The sequence below is a fragment of the Leptopilina boulardi genome, unplaced genomic scaffold (genome assembly GCF_019393585.1).
Source record: "Leptopilina boulardi isolate dan_hultmark-lab unplaced genomic scaffold, ZJU_Lbou_2.1 LbouV2_305, whole genome shotgun sequence".
Lineage (NCBI taxonomy): Eukaryota > Metazoa > Arthropoda > Insecta > Hymenoptera > Figitidae > Leptopilina > Leptopilina boulardi.
Window position 1 is genome coordinate 2,099,266 of NW_026137869.1, and position 25,353 is coordinate 2,124,618.

At 25.9% G+C, this 25,353-nt stretch overlaps 2 protein-coding genes and 1 long non-coding RNA gene across 6 annotated transcripts in view; 2 read left to right on the forward strand and 1 right to left on the reverse strand.

Annotated features, from left to right (window-relative positions):
* Positions 1-2: 2 nt before the first annotated feature.
* On the reverse strand, positions 3-4,582 carry LOC127283102 (conserved oligomeric Golgi complex subunit 7). Its single transcript, XM_051307783.1, has 11 exons — positions 4,435-4,582; positions 4,120-4,209; positions 3,293-3,478; positions 3,090-3,221; positions 2,829-3,012; positions 2,540-2,733; positions 1,497-1,985; positions 1,230-1,350; positions 965-1,138; positions 424-882; positions 3-329 (listed from the first exon to the last, which is right to left on the reverse strand). The coding sequence occupies exons 1-11, from the start codon at positions 4,435-4,437 to the stop codon at positions 160-162; spliced, it is 2,202 nt and encodes a 733-aa protein (XP_051163740.1). The 5' UTR covers positions 4,438-4,582; the 3' UTR covers positions 3-159.
* The window catches only part of LOC127283100 (uncharacterized), a 114,031-nt gene continuing 92,763 nt past the window's right edge, over positions 4,086-25,353 (forward strand). For 2 of the 3 annotated variants that reach the window (XM_051307779.1, XM_051307780.1), the window contains exon 1: positions 5,816-6,325. In XM_051307779.1, coding sequence (XP_051163736.1) covers positions 5,954-6,325 — 372 coding nt within the window. In that variant the 5' untranslated portion in view covers positions 5,816-5,953. Of the gene's footprint in view, positions 4,228-5,815; positions 6,326-25,353 lie in introns of those variants that run through there. The other variant, XM_051307778.1, reaches the window with a different exon arrangement.
* Positions 6,321-20,238, forward strand: LOC127283108 (uncharacterized). Of its 2 annotated transcripts, none has more exons than XR_007843301.1 (3): positions 6,321-6,454; positions 17,306-17,366; positions 19,054-20,238. It is a non-coding gene; the product is annotated as an uncharacterized LOC127283108 (long non-coding RNA). The 2 variants fall into 2 exon arrangements; XR_007843300.1 differs by lacking the exon at positions 6,321-6,454 and adding an exon at positions 12,875-13,432 and having other exon boundaries at positions 19,054-19,216.

Here is a 25,353-nt window from a genome sequence, read left to right on the forward strand (position 1 = left end):
TATTATCTTTTTATTTTTAAGACTTTATATTAATTTATTTATTCTAATTATATTGCATTGAAATTCAATAATGAATTATTATTTCTTTTATAATAATAACAATAATAATAATAATAATAAAAATAATAATTCATAATAGAAAATAATAATTTTAAATTATTAAATATTTACAGAAATATTCCGCATTTGTCGAACGGCAGCGACTACACGAGCATTGCATCCAGATTGTTCAGCAAAATCTTCAGGTGGCAATCTCAATAATAGTGACATTTGTTGCAAATTTTCGGATAGTGATAGGCCCAATTCTTCCAGGACATTTCCAAGGTAATCTGTCAATTTTTTTTTTTTTTTTTTAAATTGAAATTTTAATTCAATTTCATTTAATTAAAATTAAAAATAAAAATCTTTTTAAAAAAAATTTACCAATGTCAGTTGCAAGTTGCTTGCAGGCAGAAATATTTAATTCACAAATGCCTAAGGTTTGATCCTGAAACATTTGGCAAGTTTCTTTGGCAACAATTCCCAATAAAATATCAGCAAATCCCGATTCAGTTGATCCTTGATTATATTGAATGTCAGCGGCTTTTAATGCGTGTATTAAACTTGGATTGTCACGCAATAAAAATGGTTCTAAATGTTGTGGCAATGTCATTAAATATTGTCCAATTTGTGTAATATATTCTTGAGGTGCAAAACTATAATCAGGTAAATCTGATGTGATACTGTTACTATTGTTTTCTGTTAATGACCATGCTGGTGCTTTTTGTACAAGCAATAATTGAGTGAAAATTGGTGAAAAAATTACTTCGTACGTTGTTCTATGTAAATCAGAGCACAATTTATGAATTGTTTTTATTGTTTGGTCCAAAACAGTTTTTTCCTCTGCAAATGAAAAAGAATGATATTTTATTTTAAAAATAGAATAGAAATAATTGAAAATAATAATAATAAAATATATAAAAACCTCTCTGAATAGTTGATACAAGATTCTGCAATTCCGTTCGGCCAGCTGACGTTAGTAATAAAATTTTATATTGTCCAAAAACATTACCAACTGAACTTTGAATTTTATTGTTAATTTCAATAATATCAGTAGTCAATGTTTTTTCGAAATTTTCAATATTTCCCAAAAATTCACCTGAATAATGACAAATATTACATTAAAAAATTCGTATTTTTTTATTATATATTTATAATAAAAATTTGATAATATTATAAAATAAAATTACCTATCGTTTGCATCAGTGTCAAACACATTTGAAATAAATTCCAATCCTCGTGTTTAACTTTTCTCTTCTCTAACATTCGAATGCCAGTTTTATATTTTTCCACATAATTATTGAAATATACCTGACAATTAAAAAAAAAAATTTAATTTCATTAAAATACCTAGCAATATTTAAAAATAACAAAAAGAAATTTGAAACAATCTTATAATTCTCAATAAGTGATAATTTATAATTAAATAATTAAAATTTGACAATAAAATAACATACGTTGAGTGATTTAAGTAAACCGGGATAACCGCAGCCCTCTGTGAAAATTTTACATCTCTTGTTGGCCTCATTTGCATAATCCAAGATTCTTGCAATGCTAAGCGAAAGATAATTAATTGTTTCACTTAAATCATCATGAATACAATCTAAGGAATTTAATTGTTGTCCTAATTGGGCATTTTCATAGATACTGTATTTCGTCACATAGGGAACATAGGGCATATAAATTGCTTGAGCTAAATGTAAAATTTTTTGCTCTTGAATTTTATTTTGTGAAATTTCAATTGCACCCTGTAAATTCACAGTGAAATGTCTTGTAATTTGTTTTAATTCCATTAATAATGTCAATTGCATTGCATTTGTATGTTGCTTTAATGTGGCCTCGATACATTCCAATATACCTGGATCCAAATTTCGCAATAAATCCGTGTAAATTTCAATTAAAATTTCAACTGAGAAATTTTTAAAAACTTGTGTACACCACTTGAGCTAAATTGGTTTAAAAAAAAAAGAATTTACATATTAAATTTTTGTAAATTAAATGATAATTAAATTTAAATTATACTATTGTTAATTTAATAATTTTGAATTTTGCACACGCAAAACAATAATTGGAAATACGAAAAATGTTTTTTTTTTTCATTATTCTGCAAAAATTAGAATTAAAATAAATTAAGATTATCACAGAACATTTGAAAATATTATACATGAGGTTAATGAATTTCAGAATATTTATGAAAAAAATTTTTAGAATTATTTACATTTATTTAAGTTTATCTAGTTGAAAATACATGAAAACTTATAGAACAATTTTTGAAAGTGAAAAGTGAAAATATTTTATAAATAGATAAAAATAATTAACTTTTTTTAATTTGAAAATATAACTATTTCTTGTCTAGTGATCCTTTGATTATTAAATTAACAATTAAATATTTTAAATTTAATAATTTGACGTTATATCATTTTTTTTCAATATTTCAATTTCTATATTTTCCGGTTTTTTCTTATTCTGAGATAAGTTTATGAGATTGAAAGAATAATACCTGCTCTTGCCAGACGGATAACAATTTATCATAAAATGTATGTAGCCAATAGGTAATATTTTCGTCCTGTGCAAGTTCTATCGTTCGTCTCCATTCTTGGCTCAGTGAAACCTTCAAGCAATTGTGATAATATTTCAACAATTGTGGCAAACGATCGATTTTGTTGAAAATATTTACGTAAATTTTCGACTGATCTAAATCAATAATAGGTGCAATATTATTTAAAAAAAAAAAAATACTTTCAATTGAAAATTATTTTAAAATATTTCATTAAAATAGCAAATTTTACCTGCATTTGATGCAGTGAAAGCATCAACAAGTCGTGGACTTGCCATTGCCTCGAGTCTATTTTTTAATCCTTCTAATTGTAATTTTTTATCCTCGTAATCAATAACATTTGCTAACATTGATAATGACTTTTGCATACTAAACAATTTACTGGCAATATTTTCAATATCTCCAGATTCAAAAACCTGAAACGATTCATTTTTTTTTTTAAACATTGAAATGAATTAATTTAATTAGTTTAAAAAAAATTCATTTAAATTACCTCCTCCACGTCATTAGCCAATACTGTCCAATTATCTGCTTCGTGAAGTCCTTGTTTGGCAGTTTGCAAATCAGTTTTAATTCTGTCGATTCTCTCCAAAACTGCAATTGAAGAGGCTGTGTCTTTTTCTACCTATTGATTTGAGAAAAATTAATATTACAAAAATTGGTATTAAATTTTCAATTTAAAAGGATAATAATTACATTTGCAATTTCTTGTTTTACAACAACCATTTTATCTTGCAAAGCTATTGCTTCTTGTTGCAAAAGTTGAGTATCTCGAAGAATTCTTGGCAAACTAGATAATACAGATTGACTTGTTTCCTCAAGTGCTCCATTTATTTGTTGCACGTACAATTGTAATTTTGTTACCATAACCGTAGCAAAAGCCTGTGAAATTAATTTTTAAAAATTAATTAATACCAAAAATAATTTACAAAAGAATTTTGTTTTTAAAAGTATTTTAATAAATTTCTATTTCCTTTTTTTTATAACAATTTATTATTTGCCAAATATTAATAATAAATTAAAAAAAAAAAAATTAGTTACAAAAATATTACAAAATATTTTTTTTTTAATTTTTCAATTATTTTACAGTAAAACATAATTTTTTTTTATTATTAAAAATAACAAATAATCTTAAAGAAATTAAAAAAAACAATTTTAACAAATTTTTATTTTTATTTCATCAAAACAATAAAAATACAAAAAAAAAAATATATTTTTTTGTGTAAAAAAAATCATATTACATTTCAAATAAAAAGAATAATTTTTTTTTATTACTATTGAAAATTTTAATAACACAAATAGAATTTTAGCAAAATGGCAATTTTTAAAATTCTGTGCTGGAAAAGTTAATATTTTTCATTTCTGGAAGGAAATTTCTCATACAAAAAAGGCGCAGTGTGTCAGTGACCATCTTTAAAGTTCATTCAAAGTTTAATGGTTCTTGTGTGCGGAAGTGATAAAAATTAAAAAATTGCAAAAGTTTATTAAAGTTGCGAGTGTACTTACAATAAAGGTTAATTTACCTGTTTAATTTCCGGATTTTCAGTTGATTTAAACGTTTTATTAATCCAATCTTTAACATCGAAATTCTCATCGGAAAATGCAGAGACATCCTAAAATCATCTTTTGAGGTTAGAAAACATGTTTCATTTAATTTTGTCTTTTTTCCTTCTTATTTATTAATAATTATCTCTAATAAATCAATAATCACATTTTATTAAGTATTTGTCAACTAATTTTTACAGGAAAAATGACAAACTCTTATTATAGAGAAAAATTTTTGCAAATAATTATTAAAAGAGGTTAAATGTAAAAAATTGATTATTTCCATTTCTTACCATAATGAAGGATTTTTATTTTCTTCTGATATTATTATACTTTTATTCTTTTTTGACTTTTGAAAAATTTGTTTTTTAATATTTCTTATTACGTACAATCAATAAATAATTGATACCACGTCATAAGAAATAAAATGTATTTTATCTCATGTTTTTTTACACGTTCATGGTTATTTCACAGATGACCAACAATTCAACAAATGAAAATCATCAATAATGAAGATTTTTTCAATATTTATATCTATTTATTTACAAAAACAACTAACTTCATCAAGATACGTTTAGTTCGTTGATTTGCGACATTCAACGTGGAAAGTTCAGTTTAGGTTAGAATCGTGGGCCCGATATGATACACGAGTCGTGATAAATTAACTTTAAATTAGCCCTCAAAAAATTAAAAAAAAAAAGTCTAAGAATGTGAACAGTTTAAAGAAAAGTACAACAAAAGTATCAAATCATTTTTTTATTAATGAACGAAAAAATAAAAGTAATATATAAGTGATGAACATAAAACAAAGACAAAAAAAAATCGTGATCGTCGTTAGATTTTTTTAAAATAAGTGCCTGACGTGATAGAAAGTTATTTTTTTCATTTTATCAATAATATTAAATAAGAATAGGAAAAAGGAGAAAAAAAACTGCAAGTTGCATTTAAGTGCATTATATATTGTTTATTTCCGGGGCCCTGTATTTCCCACAAACCACGCCTCCAAAGTTGCGTTTGCGCATCACGTTTTGCGCAACAGTTGGAACTTGGAATTTTGCCCCGAATTTCCTCGTCCCTCCCGCCATCATTTTGACGGTGTTCCAAAATAAGGAAAAAGCCAGCCAGTTTAGCGGGTCTGGGTGTAGCAAAGTTCTCTTTTTTTGTCACGTAAAATTTACTCTCAATTAATAATAATTAACACCAACAACGTATATATCAATGTATAATAGTGCACGTGTCAACTTGAAAATTCGAAAATCCGTCGTGTAACATTGTGGAATTGCGGATGTCAGATATATATATTGACCAACCTGATTAACGGTTATGTTTTGAGGTTAGTCGACAATTTACTTTTTTATTCCCCTTTTTGTTTTATTACAACGTACTGTTGAAATATCACAAAACTTGTTATACAGTGAATGTAAAAACATTTCTTTCGTTAATACATACTATTATCATAGAAATAGTTGTAATTTAATACCGGTGCTAAATATTTATTTTTGTGTTTACAACATTTGAAGAGTACAACATTGGAAGAAAAAAAAGTGATTGGGGGAATTTCGGTATTTTGTATTTGATTGTAAATATTTTTTTTTTTTTTCTATAAACTCTTGAATTAAGGGATATTAATTTTGAGGTTATATTGCAGTGTAGTAGCCAGTGGAGACAGTCTCCAACGGAATTTTTTATATTTAAAAAAAAGTAATTGGTATGATATAAATTTCGATATACGGGTATCGAGTATAAAAAAACGGATAAATATATAGTGAAATATATATTTTTTTTTTAAAGTTTTTTAACACACGGGTATAAATGTCGACGAAATCATTAACAACGCGACGTGTTCGCCGTCGACGGTGTAAATTCATAGGTGGATGGCTTTTAAATCGACAATTCAAGCGATGGTTAACTCCAGTTCGAGGTGATAATCACAAGGCATATTGCGCACTGTGCGAGAAGATTTTCTCTGTTGCCCATGGGGGACTTCATGATGTTCGCGCGCACTTTAAAGGAAAGAGGCATATTTCTTTTGAAGTCGCAAATAGCCAATCACAACGTGCGCAACGGCTTGCTCGATTGGCGGATACTGGATCGCGAAATTCATGTGCACCTCATACATCCTATAGGAATCGACGATTGCTGCTCGGACGAGTTGAGCCTGATGATGTTGAATATTGTGAACAGGTATTTTTTTTTTTTTTTTGTTGTTGTTGCTCTTCTTAAGCCCCCGACCATGCAGCCATTGTCTCAACATCGATAACACCAAGAATGCACGTCTACCTATACGTCTTCCCGCTGAACGACAAAAATCAAGTAATAGAGATTCCCTTCCCTTTTTTATAATATAGAAAATTTGTTTCGTTTTTTTTCCAAAATATTGACTGAGATATCATTTTTTCTGGTCCAGTCGAATTGAGAAATTTAGGACATGCTTTTTGTAGGCGTTTTTCTTTTTTTTTGTCCGTTTGCTTGTTTTTATTCTTCAACCCCATTTTCACATCATTGATATATAACTAATATTTTTCACACCCATTTCATATGTGTATATATATAGACCATTTGCATTTAAGTGATATATGTTCGCTCCCATTTTTTGCCTATATAGATAGAAGCGATAAAAATCATATTTCGCTCATCTTTAAAAATTGTTCATCAGTGTTAAAAGTGCATACTTTTTTTTTGTTTTCAAGCCGACATTGATTTTGTGCTTGAATATTTTCCACCCCCCCCCTCCCCCCTTTTTTTTATTTGTTCTCCATATATATATATCTGCGCAAAATGGTGAATTGTGAATTTCATGGATTAATATCACTATTTTTGCGTTTTTGTTTTTTGTGTTCTGAGTGTTTTTTTTTTTTTTTCTTGAAAATTTCTTGTTATAATTAATTGAGAGTACAAGGAATGTATCGATGAATTGATATTGGTTGTATATTCTAATCCACTCGCAAGGCGTATCAGGTTGACCTAGGTCAGGAGCGTTCGGGGTGTTGCCGAGAAAGGCCGCAGATACAGGAGAGTGAATAGAGTGAGAGAGATAGGGAAAGAGAGAAAGAGATGTGAAGACGAGATGTTATATACGAATAGCGGTTATTCGTATACAGGAAGAAACGGCTTTTTTTTCTTTTTTTTTACTTGAGGCAAATGACCGATTTCATGTAAAAAAAAAAAAAAAAAAAAGTGTAATTCATCTAGATATGTTACAGAATCGTTCAGGAATTATTTTATTTTTCATTGAAATATTATAAAAGCACGATTTCATTAACTGTGTTATTAATATTATATTCTATCATTACCATTTTATGTGTCTTAAATTGATTATATATATTTTATTTATCTCTCAAGACGAGATATCTTAAATTAATTCATTCAGTTGCAATGATTTTTCTTAAATTACAAAAAAAAATTTATTTTTATCTTAGAAATTTATTTATTTTTTTTTAATGAAAATGAATTTATTATTTATAATTTTTTTTTATTTATAAATTAGTTATTGAATTAAAAAAAAAAATTTTAACGAACAAATTAAAAATAAATAAATAAAAAATAAATTAAAAAATGTTTTTATAGATTTATTTGAATTAGAAAAATTATTTTTGACGTTAAAAAATTTTTCCTTGATTTAAAAAAGTATATTTTTTAACTAAAAGAATTTTTTTATTAAAGGAATGTTTTTTTATGCAAAGAAACTATTTTTTGATTGTATATGATATTCTAAATTAAAAAAGTTTTTTTTTAAAAAAAGGAGATTTCCTGTTTAAATTAGATAATAATAAATAAAATGATTACATAATTAGATTGAAATGTAAATTACACTGAAAAAAAAAATTCATTTGATTCAAATACTCGATTACTTGACTATTATCAAATAAATATATTTATTTGTATCAAATAATTATTATTTGAGTCAATTAAATGGTATTTGTTTCAAATACAGAAATTATTGGTTCAAATACAATTTATTTAATTCAAATAAAAATTATTTAATTCAAATAAAAATTATTTGGTTCAAATAAATATTTATTTGCTAATACTCAAGTAATTGAGTATATTTGAATCAAATAAATTTTTTTTTGCAGTGTAATGATAATTTTTATGTAAACAGTAATTTTTTGTTAATCTTATTTTTTAAATTATTACTATTGTAATAACAATAATATTAAATTCTGTAACATACATATATATGATTTACGAATATTGTTAGGTTGTTTAGATTTTTATTATTATCGTTTTACATTCTTCCCGATTATATACATTTGAAACAAAAATTTATTTGATTCAAATAATTGATAACTTGTTCATTAAATACAGTTGATTTAATTCAAAGAAAAATTTAGTTCAAGTAAACTGATTATTTAAATTAAATAAATTTTTTTTCAGTTAAATAAAAATTTACATGATTCAAATAATTGATAACTTGTTCATTAAATACAGTTGATTTAATTCAAATAAAAATTATTTAGTTCAAGTAAACTGATTATTTAAATTAAATAAATTTTTTTCACTTATACAGTAAAAAATAAAAATTTATTTGATTCAAATAATTACTACTTGTTCATTAAATACAGTTGATTTAATTCAAATAAAAATTATTTAGTTCAAGTAAACTGATTATTTAAATTAAATAAATTTTTTTCACTTATACAGTAAAAAATAAAAATTTATTTGATTCAAATAATTACTACTTGTTCATTAAATACAGTTGATTTAATTCAAATAAAAATTATTTAGTTCAAGTAAACTGATTATTTAAATTAAATAAATTTTTTTTCAGTGTATATTAAATTTTCATTAAAAAAAAATTAATTAATTATTTGAAAAAAATAAATATTCGATAAATAGTCAATCGATTATATTTGAATCGAAAATTTTTTTTTTTTCTTGTCGTTGGTATAAAATATTAATAATTTTACTATATATATATTTTTTTAATATTCGTGAACATTATATTGATAGGAAATCTTTTGTTCGCCATATAAGCTCTTGAAATATTAGATCATTAGAAGGACCAAGAGACGTAATTTATTGAACGCGACCTAACCCTCGTCGCGTCACTTAAAGAGAAAATAATGAAGCAGTGAGGGAGCAGCAGCAGCAGCAGCAGCAGTAACAAATTTACGTCCTCGAATTTTTCCGCTCAAAAATTATTCAATACATCTCTTACATAAGACGTAATTTATGCTAGCCAGTTTTTCCTCCTCGTCTACTCCGCGTTCGTAAAGTATTAAAAAAAAAAAAGTCTTTGAAAATTTTTTGCCAATTTCGCACGAAGGTACGAGGATAATATTTATAGTTGACGGCAAAATTACAAAAAAAAAAAAATTTTTTTTTTTCATGTCGATTTATTTGTTAATTATTTTTTTTCTCCCACATTTGTGGAATGACTATATAAAATTTGTGAATTGCTAATTTTTTAGTAAAAAAAAAAAAAAGAATTTTTAAATTTATTATTTGAATTTCGGAATAATTAATTTTGAATCTAATTAGTTTTTTTTTTTTGAAAACTTTAAATGATAAAATAACATGGGCCCCTTTTGCTTTTCTTTATAGGTGTATATATATATGTAGTATATATGCATTATGGATCGATACTCGAGTACCTAACAACGCTTCCTATCATTTCTGAGCTTAGAAGACAAAACTTGACGATTTTGCGCAGTAAATTTTAACCCTAATTTTAAATTTGCTGTGAAAAAAAAGTTATACGCTCAAAACACATTCAATATCGATAATTCCCGCCAATTTATTTAAAAATTCCACTACTTTTATATTCGGAAGCTGTTTTTTAAATTTTCTTATTTCATTTCATTTTTAGAATTAGAATTTTTTTAACCAAAATTTCGATTTAAAAAAAACAGAATTTATTTTTGGTTTTTTATTGTAAAAAAAAAAAAACAACAAAAAATATCATTAGTTGTCTTTGTTTTGTGCCGCTCGATTTTCTTTTTGTGGTTAGATTGATTTTTGCAAATTCTTGAAAGTTTCTGAAGGAGAGGATCGAAAGAAACAAGAGAGAGAGAGAGAGAGAGAGTGAGAGAGAAGTAGACGAGACACGAAGACCGTAAAAGCTAGTTGGTGATGCCATATTGTAATCCCGCGCATTCAGTCGAAAACAACCGAGTGTTGCCGATGTTTTACCTCCCATAGACCATGGCGAGTACAGGGGCGAATTGAAAAGCTTTTAGCTAAAAAGGAATTTCGTTAATAACGTAAATTTATGCCAGAAATGCTTCCCAGACTCATGCGCTAAAGAAAACTATAAATTTTCTCATAAAATATTTTAATACCGACAAAAAGGCGCTCTCTTATAAAAATGCGAGAAAAAGGTTAGCAATTAAGGTATTTCATTATTCGACGAGACTTTAAAATGCCTTTAATGATAATTAAAAAGAATATTTATTCAGACACACGAGAGAAGGGTATATATAATATTATAAATAAATAAAAAAAAACCACAAAAGTGCAATAAAAATCGATGTTGTTCAATGGTAATTGCATGGTCGCAAAATTTGTATATTTTTTCTTTTCAGCATTTTTGAAAAAAAAAAATTGTTAACAAAATTGATATTTATTGTTGACACTAGAAATGAATTTAAATTTTTAATGTATAAAATATGTAATTTGTCGATAATATCGATTACTGTTTGAAAATTTCGCGGTGCTAAGAAACCTTTAGTAGCGCCCCTGGCGGCTGCTGATGGAACTATTTGGTATTGTTGCCGGTTTTGTGTGAGTTGCGCGTAATTTAGTTAGTTTCATTTTTAATGTGTTTTAATAGTTAAAAAAAAGTGAATTATAATGATAAAGAGTGAGAAAAGAGTAAAGAAAGTTCCTGATTTTCATGGAGTCTCGACAAAGAAACAGGAATTATCGATTTTTATTGATATAAGTTGTCGTGATCGGACTGCGGAACATAACCTAACTTTTTTTCTTTCTACAATCGCATAATTAAGGTATTTTACTAATACACTTAATTAATTATTTATACAAATGAATTTGTTTCTTGAGAAATAGAATAGTGTTTTTTTTGCCAAAACTGATAGCAGAATAATTGTTGCATTGACAATTTTGATTTGCTATTGGCTATTACAAATTCTGTTTATTATTTTAGTATTGAAAAAATCGATTGCTTCTATAATTAGAATATTCGACTTGTATTAAAATACTTGATCGTAATATGTTTTAAACAAATTTTATTCAACTGACATTTTTAGGTTATGTTGCATTTCTAAATAATTTGCCATCTTTAATGGTTCTTTTTTTTATTTTCTCAGAGAATCATTAAAAAAATCTTTAATTCCTATAGTGTTCAATTTGAAGTAAAGAAGTAGTTTTAAAAATTATCTCATTTACTATTTTTTGCATTTAAATAAATAATTAACTTTAAAAAAAAAGTACAATAATTCAAATATTCTTATTCTACTTTTTTATTGACTACATATATATATATATAGTTAGTTATTCAGGTGGTATTTTTAACGATGTATAATATCGACTTTGAGCAGATCGATATTGTTTTGTTAAAGAGAAATAATGACAAAGTCTATAATCCACACGATTATGATTGCAATCTAAATTTTTCGAAATGAGGGCATAACATTTTCCCCTAAGCATAATAAACGCATTAACCAACATTTCAAGTAAAATTATTAATAAAAAGAAAAAAAAACAGATATTAATCTTTCGATGGGAAACTGTTTATATTAAACAAATTTAAAAAAAAATTCGATTATTTATAATTTAAAAAAATTCGATTTTATGAATAAGTTTTTTTTTCTATGGAAATAATTTGATTTGAAATATATATAAAAAAAAGGGAGAGAAAAAACAAACGACCGGGTCAATTTAAATGTTTATTTCGTAGTTTTTTTCAATTTAAACGAAATCGTATTTTTTTTTTGTTTTTATTAACAAATATAAAATTTCATTTGACGTGAATGCAAATAAAATTTTTCCCTAGGTACTGTTTTATTGCAGGGTCATTCAGTAAATATAGTATAACTTTAGTGCTACTGAATATAAACCGGCTGTAAATATTAATGAGTATTATTAAACGGAAGTTTTACTCATTATTATATTTCGGATATTTGATATGTTTCTTTTCTTTTTTTTTGTTATATTTAAAAGCTAAAGGTGACTGAAAGAGTTTGAAATGCAATCTAATTTTAAATTAACTATTTTCTCTGATGTGATTCAATTATAATTTGAATCGTTTAATAATGAATAAGTTATTGAAAATTTCACTTCGTTTTTCATTGATATATAAAGCGGAATTAAAATACGATAGAAAATTTTCAGTACGTGTTTGCTGTTAATATTTTAGTTGTAATTTTTTTTTTGATGAGTCAGTGAAAAATGATTTGAATTTTAATACGGATTATTAATTTATTCAATTTTTGCCAATTGTTGTCTTTTTTTTGAAAAATATTTTTCAAAATCGTTTAATTAAAGGTGTAAGTGAAATTTTGTTATCTTAATCGTCAGGTTCGAAATATGATTGTTCTTGAAAAATCGATTTTTTTTTTTTGACGGGTTCAAAAATACCTTTTAAAATGACGCTCCTGCGAAAAACCGCCCCTTCCTTCTCACCATCCCCTGTGATTCCCCTCCCCGTCTCCTTCTACTACTACACTACTACTACTACTACTATGAAGCATTCCCCACCGTTAACGCTTCTTATAACTACTTCTCTCTCACTCTCACGCTTGCGCGCGCGCTCTTGTTTGTTCTCTTTTCTGTTCTTAAACGTCGACAGAACAACTTAGGGCCGCGAACCTTTCGCTCCACGCTGTTAATCCGGCATTTTTTTAGAAAAAAATTTAATCGAACGCCGCGAATTTTTTAATTTGTGTTTTTGTATTTTTATTATTATTATTATTATTTCAATAATAAAAAGACACAGTGTAATTCAAGTTAACAGTGAGTGTGCGCCTTTTTTTTGCGCCGTGAGTCTCACACACATATACACACACACACTGTTTTTTTGTTATTGTTGTTCAGATAAGCGTCTTTTTTTTTTTATTATAAATGACGCGCCGTGGCTGTGCCGGTGTTGCCTGTTTGTTTGGCGGATTTTTGTTGATGAAAATTACTCCTCTATGGAACACTGGAACGACGCCGGTATTATTTCATTAAAACGGAGACTGCAACCACGCCGAATAATATATATAGGAGAGAAAGATTGTGTGTGTGTGTGATAAAAAAAAAACCTCGTGCGTGAGTGAGCGTCATCCAAACGAGAAAAATAAAAAAAAAAGCAGTGCTTTTATTGGCAAAAAAAAAATTTTATAAAACGTGAGTACCGAAAATATTTTTTTTCGTTTCTCTCTCTTTCTCTCTGCCCCTCCCTTCCAAAATTCTTGTCCAACATTTTTTTTTAAGGATAAAAATTTCGTGTTTTTTTTTTCAACCGCATGATCCATGAGATTTGTGTCTTAATTTTTCTGAAAAGAATGATCCTCGCGCCTTTATTTGACAATGTGCGTGAAATCACACGTGTGGTACCCACATGAGAGAGAGAGAGAGAGAGTGACGGAGAGAGAAAAAGAGAGAGAGAGAGAGAGAGAGGAAAGGGCGGGAAGGAAATCAAGAGAGGGACAATCTCTCTCTCTCTCTCTTTCCCTCTTTTTGTCGACTACGGTTTACATGTCAACTTGGAGTGCTGCACATCTCTCTTTTGCCCTCTCATCATAATCATCATCATCATCATCATCATCTCGTGTGTAATTCGTCATATATACATTCCCCTATTCATTTCTTACTCATGTACATGAAATTGTTGTCTCCCGTCAATTTCTGCGAAAGGGAAAATAAAAAAAATGAAAAAATTTTTATAATAATAATTATCTAAAATAATCGGTGCGTCACCGCCTTCTTTTCGAAGTATGTTTATCGTATGTGTCGTGGTGATGATGGTGGAGAGACCATTTTCGAGAATTTCATTTGGTGTTTGTGTCCCCTCTAATGCCGCAGTGCGACGTGTACATTAATTTAACCTGCAATTATTATTGGCCATTAAAAAATTGTTATGGAACATTTTCATATTATTATTATTATTAGCAATTGGAAATTTATTTTTTTATTCTGACATGTTTATCATTTAAAATAAATTTTCTATTTTATTAATTTTTTTTATTTGCGTTTATGTAATGATCTTTTGCTATTAAAGATTCACGATTGAAAAAATTTAGAGAAAAAAACATGACCTAGATTTTTGACATTAAAAAACTTTTTTTAAATTTTTTTTTAAATAAAATAGAAACATTATTATTATTCAGTTTTCATTTATTATTATGAGCCAACGAAGCTGAAGTACGCAACGTTTATGATAAACGATTTTTAAAGAAATAATTTTTTAAAATGAAAAATTCTATAATTTTTTGTCTAAAAAATATTTTTTTTATAATTTGTTGATTAATAAAAACAACAATAAATATATTTTAGATGAAAAATTATAGAATTTTTCATATTAAAAAATTATTTCTTTAAAAATCATTTATCATAAACGTTGCGTACTTCAGCTTCGTATGAGCCAAAAGTTTTGAACGTTCAAATGAACGAAATTTTTTGTTTTGCAACTTCTTTATTCTACGAATTTTATTGTAAAATATTGTTTTAAATATGTAAAACGGAGTTATTTATTTAATAATTGTTTTATTTTACATAGCCATCATAATTTTTAATAATTTATAGATTGAAAAAAAAATATTTCCTTTATTTGAACGTTCAAAACTTTTGGCTCATTTATTATTCGTTTTATTATTCATTTTTATTATATATCTAAAATTTATTTATTCGTTATTTAATATATTGGTGAAATTTATTTAAAATCGATATATTTATTTAAAAAAAAAAAAAAGAAATTCGTGTTATAAATTAAGATTCATTAATTCATTTATTTAATATTTGATTAAAATTCATTAGTCCGCATTTCATTTATTTTCGTATTTATATTATTCGAAAAAAAAAAATTCTTTATTGTGAAATTTCTTGTTAGAGCATTGTTTCGATTTTGTGCTTTCCGAGTGTGTTTTTCGCAGTGTTGAGAGAGAGAGAAAAAAAAGAGAGAGAGAGAGAGAAATTCGAGTTATGTAGGAAGGGGAAGGGTCGGGTATATTTTTTTGCGATTTTGTTTACCTCGGTTGAAAGTGAAAGAAAGGAAACGGTTGAGGTTTGATTTTTTTAAGTATCACAACCGGTTTCGGCTTGTAAATTTCAAAGGCCTCATTTCGGAGATACAGAATTTTGCTTCGTAGGCAACTCCTCCCTCTCCATAATCCAAGCGTGGAATTTTTTTTTTTTTTTCAAAAAATCCTCCACAGTGAAAAACCATATTCCAATTATTAAAAAAAAAAGCAAAAAAAAAAAAAAAACACAAATTCGACTTTGAGACCGTCATCATACGGAAATAGAAATTCTTTGGTTTTAATGGTACGTGTTTTTTTTTTTCTGTTTTCTTTGTGCGTGTGTGGTTTTTTAATTAAGACACTCTGTTCGGCTGTTAGTTTCCTGTTATTTTTAAAACTTGCTATCGCTTCTTCATTGTCTGATGGTCGTGGAAAAAAAAGATTTTGCGTTTTTCTTTTTTATATATTTTGTTTTAGGCTTTGAGATTTATTTTCAATTTTTGAAAAAAAAAATTTTCTATTATTTTCCATTTGTATTCTTTTAAGATTTTTCCTTGTCAATTGGAGCAGTTTATAAATATTGTTTGTTTCAAAAAAAACACATTTCTCGCTATATTATTAGCCATATCAGTTCTCCCTCGCAACATGGAGAGTAGAAACCAACTTTAGCTATTTATCGTTGAAAATTGAAAAAAAAACAATTCTCCCGTCCATATGAAATATGAACTTTTACATTTTTTTTTGTATTCAAAAATAATAATTCAGAGAATTTTTTTAATTATCAATTATTAATATTCGTATTCGATAAATAATTTGGAATTATAATTAACATTGAAAGATTATTATTATAATATAGTTTAAACTTTGCTAATAATTCTCATTTTGCTGAATACGCACTGGGCTTTGATTTCCCTCTTTTGTATTGTTATTCAAACATTCGAAATCAAATAAGTAATGTATTTAAAATACTCTATTTCGATTGTCAGCAATTAAACACATGGAATATATATATATGAAAAACAGAAGGAAAAGTAAATTTCAAATATACATTTTGAATTCACATTTTCTATTTGTATTTCTAAGTCAGATAACACGCTCTAAATAATATTGACGCGCGATAAAATTACGATGCATCAAAAATTATTTTAGTTTTATTTTACAAAAATCATTAGAAAAAATCGAATATAATAAAAATTGATTTCTAGAAAAAATATCAGAATTTTTTTTTTGAAATTCATTTATTGTGCAATATAAAATATTCATGGAATATTATAGTTCGATAAGGATTCGCAGATAAATCCGTTATACACTTCCAATATGGATAAAGTTTTAACATCAAAGTCACAATCACGAGCATAAAAGTTGGCTCTCGCGCTTCCTTTGTCCAGCCTCTGATTAAAGTACGAAATGTTCATCACTAAACTTTAATTGCATATTTCCCGTAATATCTTTCTCTTGCATTTTCAGTTATTCAAATTGATATATATATATATAGTTTCGTATCGACGTCAATTGTATACTTTTTTTTTTTTTTTTGTATAATCGTTGACAAGATGTTATAAGATATATATTTGTATGTCTGAGAAATTGCGCATATTTTTTTTTCTCCAATGCATTTTTAGTTGTTTTTTTTTTTCAATTAGCGCTTTTCGATTTCATTCTTCATCTAATTATAAGCATGTTACTTTTGAAAAAGTTTGTATTTTTATAAAAAAGAAAAAACAATTTGCACTTATGAATATAGAAACGCCCTCATTGGGTGCACCTTCATTCTCATTGGTACATATCCCCAAGGTCACGAGAGGACCAATGAATAGATGTGGGCGTTTCTATATTAAAAAGAAAAAAATTACGAAATTTATTTCGAATTAAAAAATTATTTGAAAATTAAATTAATTTTACTAATCAAACTTTTTCGAGTAATAATTCGATATATAGTAAAAAAAATGTCCCCCTGCAAGATTAGATAAAAAAAAAAAAAAAAATTGTGTAATTCGGTTCTAGTATTATAAGTGAAGTAAATAAAATTTCCTTTTTCCAGTTTTATAGCAGGCGTGTGTATCGATGAGCCTCCTCTCGTCTCCACTTTTTTCTGCATAGTGGTATGGGTCTATAACTAATGACATACATAGAAGCCATATAAAAGATAAATCCTTTTTGAATTTAGTTTTTGTTCGATTTTTACTACCTTTCCTGGTTAACGTGTGCACTATTTCTTCCTTACACATAAATTTTTTTTTTGGTTGTTTTTTAAAAAAAAATATATATATATATAAATATACCCATATTTTTATATATATATGTACACATTACACTGAGAAAAAAAATTTAGTGTTTGCAACAAAATTGTTTGATTAAGCAATTTTGGTTCTTCTAGTCAAATTTTGGTTGGCTGAAACAAAGTCGTGGGGTTATCTCAACCAAACTCTCTAAATCTGAATTAGTAAAAATGTTTACTAATTTAAATTAGTGACTCACTTTTTGCTTCTCAATTGGTAAAATTTTACTAATTATTAGTAATTTTTTCAAACAATTAGTAAAATTTAACTAATTCTAAAGTAGAAAGTGAGTCACTAATTTAAATTAGTAATAATTTTTACTAATTCAGATTTAGAGAGAACATTTGGTTAGGCCAACAAAATTATTTGGTTGAACATTTTTAAATTCCAACCAAAATTTGGTTTCTACAACAAAATAATTGGGTTGAACATTTTTAAATTCCAACCAAAATTTGGTTTCAACAAAATAATTTGGTTAACACAACAAAATAGTTTTGGTCTAAAAAACCAATAATGATCGTTTGTTGTCCTAACCAAAATTTGGTTGCGACAACCAAATAATTTGATTCGCTCTCAGCTCACAGCTTAAGAGAACAGTTAGTTTAAATCTCTCACAAGTATGGATAGTCCAGTGGTTAGAGCTCCCGACTTTCAGTTTTAAAATAGAGGTTCGATCCCAGGCAGAGATGAGATTTTTCAAAGTCCTCAAAAAATTTCAATTGGATAAATATAAATTCAATGTTAAATTGATAATAAATAAATAATGAAATAAATAAAAAAAGATAAAAAGAAAAGAGATAAGGTAGAATAAAATTTTACAAAAAAAAAACTGTTTGTTCAACCAAACATTTTTGTTGACCTAACAAAAAAAAATTTGATTGGGCTAACCAAATATTTTTTTATTATGCCAACAAAAAACACTCAACCAAATTTTTTGGTTGACTCAAATATTTTGGTTGCTTAAATACCAAAAAAAAAAATTTTTATTGGCCCAACCAAATTTTGGTTTCTCTAACTAAACATTTTTCTCAGTGTATATATATATATATTGCATGATGAATCGACTTCCTGCCCATGCGTCACACTATATATATATACATATATACTTAGTGGGGTTATACAGCGCGAGCATTTTAAACTCCTCAATTCACATGAACCTTAAGCTAATGCCGTAAGCATTATTGCTGTCTACCACCTGTCTGCTGGTCGTGTAGCATGTTAGGAAATGAATGCAACAATTACATATATACATATATATATATATATATACATTGTTGTTTTTTATGATACAAATAATCGAAAGAACGGAATTCTTTTCTTTTTAGACCGTTTCATTATTTTCAAAAAATAATTTTTTTTTTTAGAAAAAAAAATTCTTATTTTCAGTGTTTTTTTTCTTGGTTCTCTTTCACACCCCCACCCCACCTTTTTCATATTCGCACTTTCCATTATTATTATTATTATTCGTCTATTAGCCCTCGATATTTGACAATTTTTCTAAAATTTGCAGCTTTCATCGTGAAGATTTAGAGAGCATTTTTTAAATATTATAAATAAGGGATAGTTGATCTTTTTTTTTTTCTAAATAGAAATTGTATTTTTTAACACTTGTACTGATTTTCTTTTTTTGGTAAAAAAAAAAAAAATTTTTTTTTGAAGATACTCTGCATGCTCTTTTTTCTACACGGAGAAAAAGAAAAAGTAATTTTTACTACTTTCAGAGTAAAACTGGACCAACTCGAAGTTTCTGCGCATCTCTGGCAATTTTTACTCCAAAAATAGTAAAATTTATTATTTCTGTAGTAAATTTTACTGTTTCCGTAGTAAGTTTTACTATTTCTAGAGTAAATTTTACTATTTTTGGAGTAAAAATTGCCAGAGATGCGCAGAAACTTCGAGTTGGTCCAGTTTTACTCTGAAAGTAGTAAAAGTTACTTTATAAAAGAAATCTTTTTTCTCCGTGTATATATATATATATATATATAGAAAAAAAGAGAGATATAAAAAATGAGACACTTGCTGATTGTTTGTTTTCTTGAGCTTTTTATTTCACGCACACTGCAGTTTCTCATCTCGCGAAGAATGTGGAGAAGCAACTGCAAATCAAGATTTTATCTTGATGGTTTTATTATAAATTCAACTTTTTCAAGTTCCAATATATCTATAAGTGGGATTTCCGGCCTTCCACTGAAGACATCAAATTATTGTCGATAATAATAATAATAATAAAAATTAAAATTAAATAATAATAATAATAATAATTAAAATAATTAAAATTAAATAATTATAATAAAAATAGTAATAATAAAAATAGTAATAATAAAAATAATAATAATAATAATAAAATAATAATAATAAAAAGACAATAGTAATAAAAAAACAAAAAATAGTAATAAAAAGGCAAAAAATATTTTTTTTCTACTATTTTTTTTTATATACATGTTTCGTACAAGTGTTAATATTTTTATATAATTTTTTACAAAGGTGTTGTATTCATTTAAAACAATTTGACTGTCGTAAAAAAAAAATAGATCGAAGAAAAAATGTGGTTGATGAACAAATTTTTGTAATTGTCATCGAATTTTTTTATATTTGTAAAAACAAATTAATATGAAAAAAAAATTCCAATTGCAGAATATATTGTGACCACATTTCTCTATAATCCCTCTTGTTAAATAGGTTCCTGAATTCTAAAATTGTTTATAGAAATTAGGTTCTTTTTTTTCAACACAAATTCAAAATTGATTTTAGTGTTTTTTAAAATCTTTTTTTTTTTGGTATTTTTTTTATTGTTTTTCCTTTTTTTTTTGAAAATTTAATAAAATCTGATTGGTTTTAGGAAAAAATTTTTTTTTTTTCTTAGTTTCTCGCAAGTTTTTTTCTTTCTTCTATTTGAAACCAGAATATTCTTTTTATTTTCTTTTTGGCGTTTTCAGATCATCTTATTAGGTAAGAAGATTGTGTTAGAATTGAAGTTTATTTTTAAAAGTGTGCTTAGAGACAATTCTATTATGTAAAAGCTCAAAGTGTTAAATGGCTTTTTATCGCTATAATATAGGCTCGTAAGAAAATACATACGAAAATTTTTTGCCGAAATGCCTCTTTAGTTAGAAAATTTACAAAAAAAAAAAAAAAAAATAATAATAATAATAATACTTTCCTCATATTTATAAAATAAATAGAATTTTTGTCGAAAAATTGATTTTTTAATATTAAATTTAAAAAAAAGTATCTCATTTTCGTTCCTCGATTGCGTCATCAAATACGATGATGATGATAGACGAAACAAACAAAAATCAGAGTTTGATGACCGCAAAAGCTTAAACGGTTCTGTTGTGACTTTGGATCACGCAACTGGAAGTACGTCCGTTGCCTTATAAATACAGTTGCTGTCTTGAAAAAAAAGAAATCCCCTCAGGAGTTTTTTTTTTTTAAAAAAAACCGTTTCATTTCGAGACAGTAGTTCAAATGAAAAATAATAATAGTCATTCGAATAGAAAACATTTTCTAAAAAAAAATATTTTTTTTATCTCAGAACTTGGTATTTGTTTTTAAAAAATTTCTCTTCGCAAATATTTACATGCTCAGATAATTATTATATTTTCAAATTAAAAAAATAATTTTTTTTAATGATAAATTAAATTTTTATTAATTTTTTTAAATTAAACTTTTTTTTTCTAATTAAATTTTAGGATATTAAAATTAATTAATATGGTGCAAATAAATCATAAATATGTCGGTAAGATATCAGTACCGTCTTTGGCCAGGGAGCAAAAGGTGGGGCTCCTTCGGAAGCCGCACGGTCGATACTCCGGAAACGACGACATCTTCGTGGAAATTCGAGAGTAACGCCTCATCGGTACACGCACACCTGCTTCAAAAAAAAAAAAAAGAAAAAGAAAAAAAAAAGTTTTTGATCGTTCCTATATAATTTTAACTCATTCCCGGAGTCTACATTTCTGTGATATGTATGTAATATTTATCATAGCATAGAATCTATCACTTCTGTCCAAGTTTTTTTTTTTTTTTCACATGCTCGGCTTTTCTCTCTCTCTCTCACTCTTTCTCTATACCAATATAATCTGGTGCACGTTTCTCGTGCACACGTACGTTCCCAGAATTTTCCGAGATTCGTAATTGATTTTTTACCAATTTCATTTTAGAGGAGGAGAAAACTCGACCCCTTCTTTTACCCTCCCCCCCCTTCTCTCTCTCTCTCTTCTTCTCCCTTTCGCTTGCCTCGTGTATCCGCGTGCAAATGTATTGTCCGCTCTCTCTCTCTCTCTCTCTCTATTTCTCTCTCCCAGAGCCATTGAATCGCGAACCACGAATAAATCTCTTTTTATCAACGAAAGAAGGGAATTAAAAAATCCCCTCCTTTCCATCCACCTCCCCCCCTGTCCCCCTCCTTCACCCTCGTCCAGTCGTTAAAGTAGATTTATTCTAATATCGAGTCTGATGAATTATTTAGTCGTCTTATAGGTTTTTTTTTTTATTATTATTTTTTCGTTCGATTGTTTCATTTTCTCGTTTCCACTTTATTTCGTCGCGCAAGGGGGAGGGGGGGGGGGTCATTGAACTCGAAATTTTTGTTTTGCTTTTTTTTTCATATCGCGTTTTATATAATAGTCTGCGGACAATATTTGAAATATAGAAGTTTTTTAATGTATATTGCAAATTTTTTTAAAAAGAAGTTGATTAAAAAAAAATTAATTATTTCATTAGAAAGAGGAAATGAATTAATTATTATTTTAGTGATTAAATAAATTATTATTGATAATTTATCTTTATTTGTACTAAATCGCAAATATTTGTTTTTTCTATTGATTTTGTATACTTTACTCTCTAAATCTGAATTAGTAAAAATGTTTACTAATTTGAATTAGTGACTCACTTTTTGCTTTTGAATTAGTAAAATTTTACTAATTATTAGTAACTTTTACTAACAATTAGTAAAATTTAACTAATTCAATAGCAAAAAGTGAGTCACTAATTCAAATTAGTAAACATTTTTACTAATTCAGATTTAGAGAGTAGTAGGGATTAGTAAAATTTAACTAATTTTAACAAAAATTTTAAGTTATTGATTCTAAATAATTAAAATTATTATTGCTAATTGCTAATTAATAAATTGATAATTAAAAAAACGGTTTTATATATGTATAAATCGTTTTTTACTCTGAATTAGTAAAAAAGTTTACTAATTTGAATTGATGACTCACTTTTTGCTTATCAATTAGAAAAATTCTACTAATTATTAGTAACTTTTAGTAACAATTAGTGAAATTTAACTAATACTAAAGCGAAAAGTGAGTTACTAATTTAAATTAGTAAACATTTTTACTAATTCAGATTTAGAGAGTATTTAGAATTATAGCAAATTTTAGCGAATTTTACAAATTTTAATTAGTAAAATTTTTAATTAATTAGAATTGTTAGCTTAATTTTTTTTGCTATTGTAATTAGGTAAATTTTACTATCCAGTTACTAAAAAAAAAATTTGCTTTTAGTATTCTCTAAATCTGAATTAGTAAAAATGTTTACTAATTTAATTTAGTGATTCACTTTTTGCTTTAGAATTAGTTAAATTTTACTAATTTTTTGAAAAAATTACTAATAATTAGTAAAATTTTACTAATTGAGAAGCAAAAAATAAGTCACTAATTCAAATTAGTAAAAATTATTTACTAATTCAGATTTAGAGAGTAAGAAAATAATGTAATTATTATTATATAATAATAAAATAAATGTAAAATCTTTGTTTTTTTTGCTTAAAATATTTGCAAATTTTCCAAAAGTGAAAATTTATATTAATTAGGAAAACATAATTTATTTCCTATTATAATTAGTTAATTTTTACTTATAAATTATGTAAAAACAAATTTGCATTTAGTAAAAAAAAATAATTTGATTATTATATAATAATAAAATAAATATAAAATCTTTTTTTTTCGCTTAAAATATTTTGCAAATTTTCCAAATGAAAATTTTTATTAATTAGAATATAATTTTTTTTCTATTATAATTAAAGTTTACTTATAAATTAATAAAAATAAATTTGCATTTAGTAGAAACTCTCTAAATCTGAATTAGTAAAAATGTTTACTAATTTGAATTAGTAACTCACTTTTTGCTTCTAAATTAGTAAAATTTTACTAATTATTAGTAACTTTTACTAACAATTAGTAAAATTTTACTAATTCAGAAGCAAAAAGTGAGTCACTAATTCAAATTAGTAAACTTTATTACTAATTCAGATTTAGAGAGAACATAATATATTTATTTAATTATTATTGTATAATTATAATATATTCGTTCTTTTTTAATAAAACGAATTTTCCAAATTTGAATTAGTAAAAATTAATTAGGATTGATGACTTAATTTTTTTTCGTTATTATAATTTAGTTAAATTTTACTAATTGGTTTTAAAAAAAATCAATTTTAGTAAATTTTTTAAAATTTTGAATAATAGTGAAAAAAAAATTCATTAATACTTTTTTGTTTACATATATATATAAATATAAATATATTCTTGGAAACTCTCGCGCGGTAATGAATGATCTGTGTATATCGTAATCACCTGATGGCGGTAATCATTGAAATTGACAAATTAGTTAGACCACAATCGTCAAGCCATTCACACCATGTGGTTAACGTTGGTATTTATTGCTGTCGTTATCTTTGTTTGTGGTAACGTAATCGACAAGCGCCTTAAGGTAATTAGAGTTATCTACTATGCCATCGTCCTTTAGTCAATGAATGATGACGTGCAACTGTGATTGAAAGCTTATCACGCTAAGATTCCAAATGCAGGTGCTCTATTATCGTCAGAGTGCAAGGCCCTTTTTCTTAATTAATCACCATTTTTTTTATTATTATTATTTTAAATTACCTTTTTAATAAAACATTTTTTTTTATAAAAAAATTATTTTTTTTTATTCAGGAAATGAAATAAAATTTAAAGTAAAAATTAAATGTTGTCAATTGTTTTGTTTTTAATCGGATAAAAATTATTTTTTTGTTTATTCAGAAAACGAAATATTTATAAAAGAAAAATGTAAAAATTTAATTTGTGTGTGTGTTTTTTTTAATCGGATAAAAATTATTATTTTATATAAATTGAAAAATGAAATTGAAATGTAAAAGTTTGAATGAAAAAAAAGTGTAAAAATTAAATTTTGCAATTTATTTTTTTTTTGTATTTAATCAGTTTATAAGTCACAGTTGAATGATCATATATATCTTTTGTTCAATATATAAAGAATATAAAAATAAATGACAGTATTTAAGATATATTTTTATTGATTTAGGAATGTTGCATATATTTACGTGCGCGCGAATAAAAGCGTAATAAAATTGGAAAGCGAAGTGACAAAAAAAAAAAAAAGAATCTACTCCGCGATTGTTTGCAAGGTAAATTACAGGACGTGAAATTAAACGTGATATATAGAAACACGAAATTGAAAGTATGATTAGAAAATATCGTTTCCAAGGTATATATTTATTTGAAATAAGAATTTTAATTTTATATTTTTAAAAAAAAAATTTACTTTTTACAAAGAGAAAAATATTTTTTTTTTTTTTATCAAATTAATTAATATAAAAATCCCAGTTGGTTCGAATTTAAAAAAAATATATTCTCTAATAATGAGGCTTTCTCTATATCTTGAATGACAAAAAACTTAAAATTCCGCGTCAGTCGAAGAAGCCTGAGGCAAAAGTGCCGCTATGATTAATGTCGTTCGAGGGCAAAATGACCATCGACTAGAGTATATTGACAGAAAATAGTTTATTTCGATAAAAAAATAA

Bases quoted from the DNA above. Each gene is read 5' to 3' on its own strand.
- LOC127283102 (XM_051307783.1), bottom strand. The intron at 3,222-3,292 runs GTAATTATTATC...TCAAATCAATAG, and splicing joins TAAAACAAGAAATTGCAAAT to GTAGAAAAAGACACAGCCTC. The intron at 1,351-1,496 runs GTATGTTATTTT...TTTAATTGTCAG, and splicing joins GTTTACTTAAATCACTCAAC to GTATATTTCAATAATTATGT.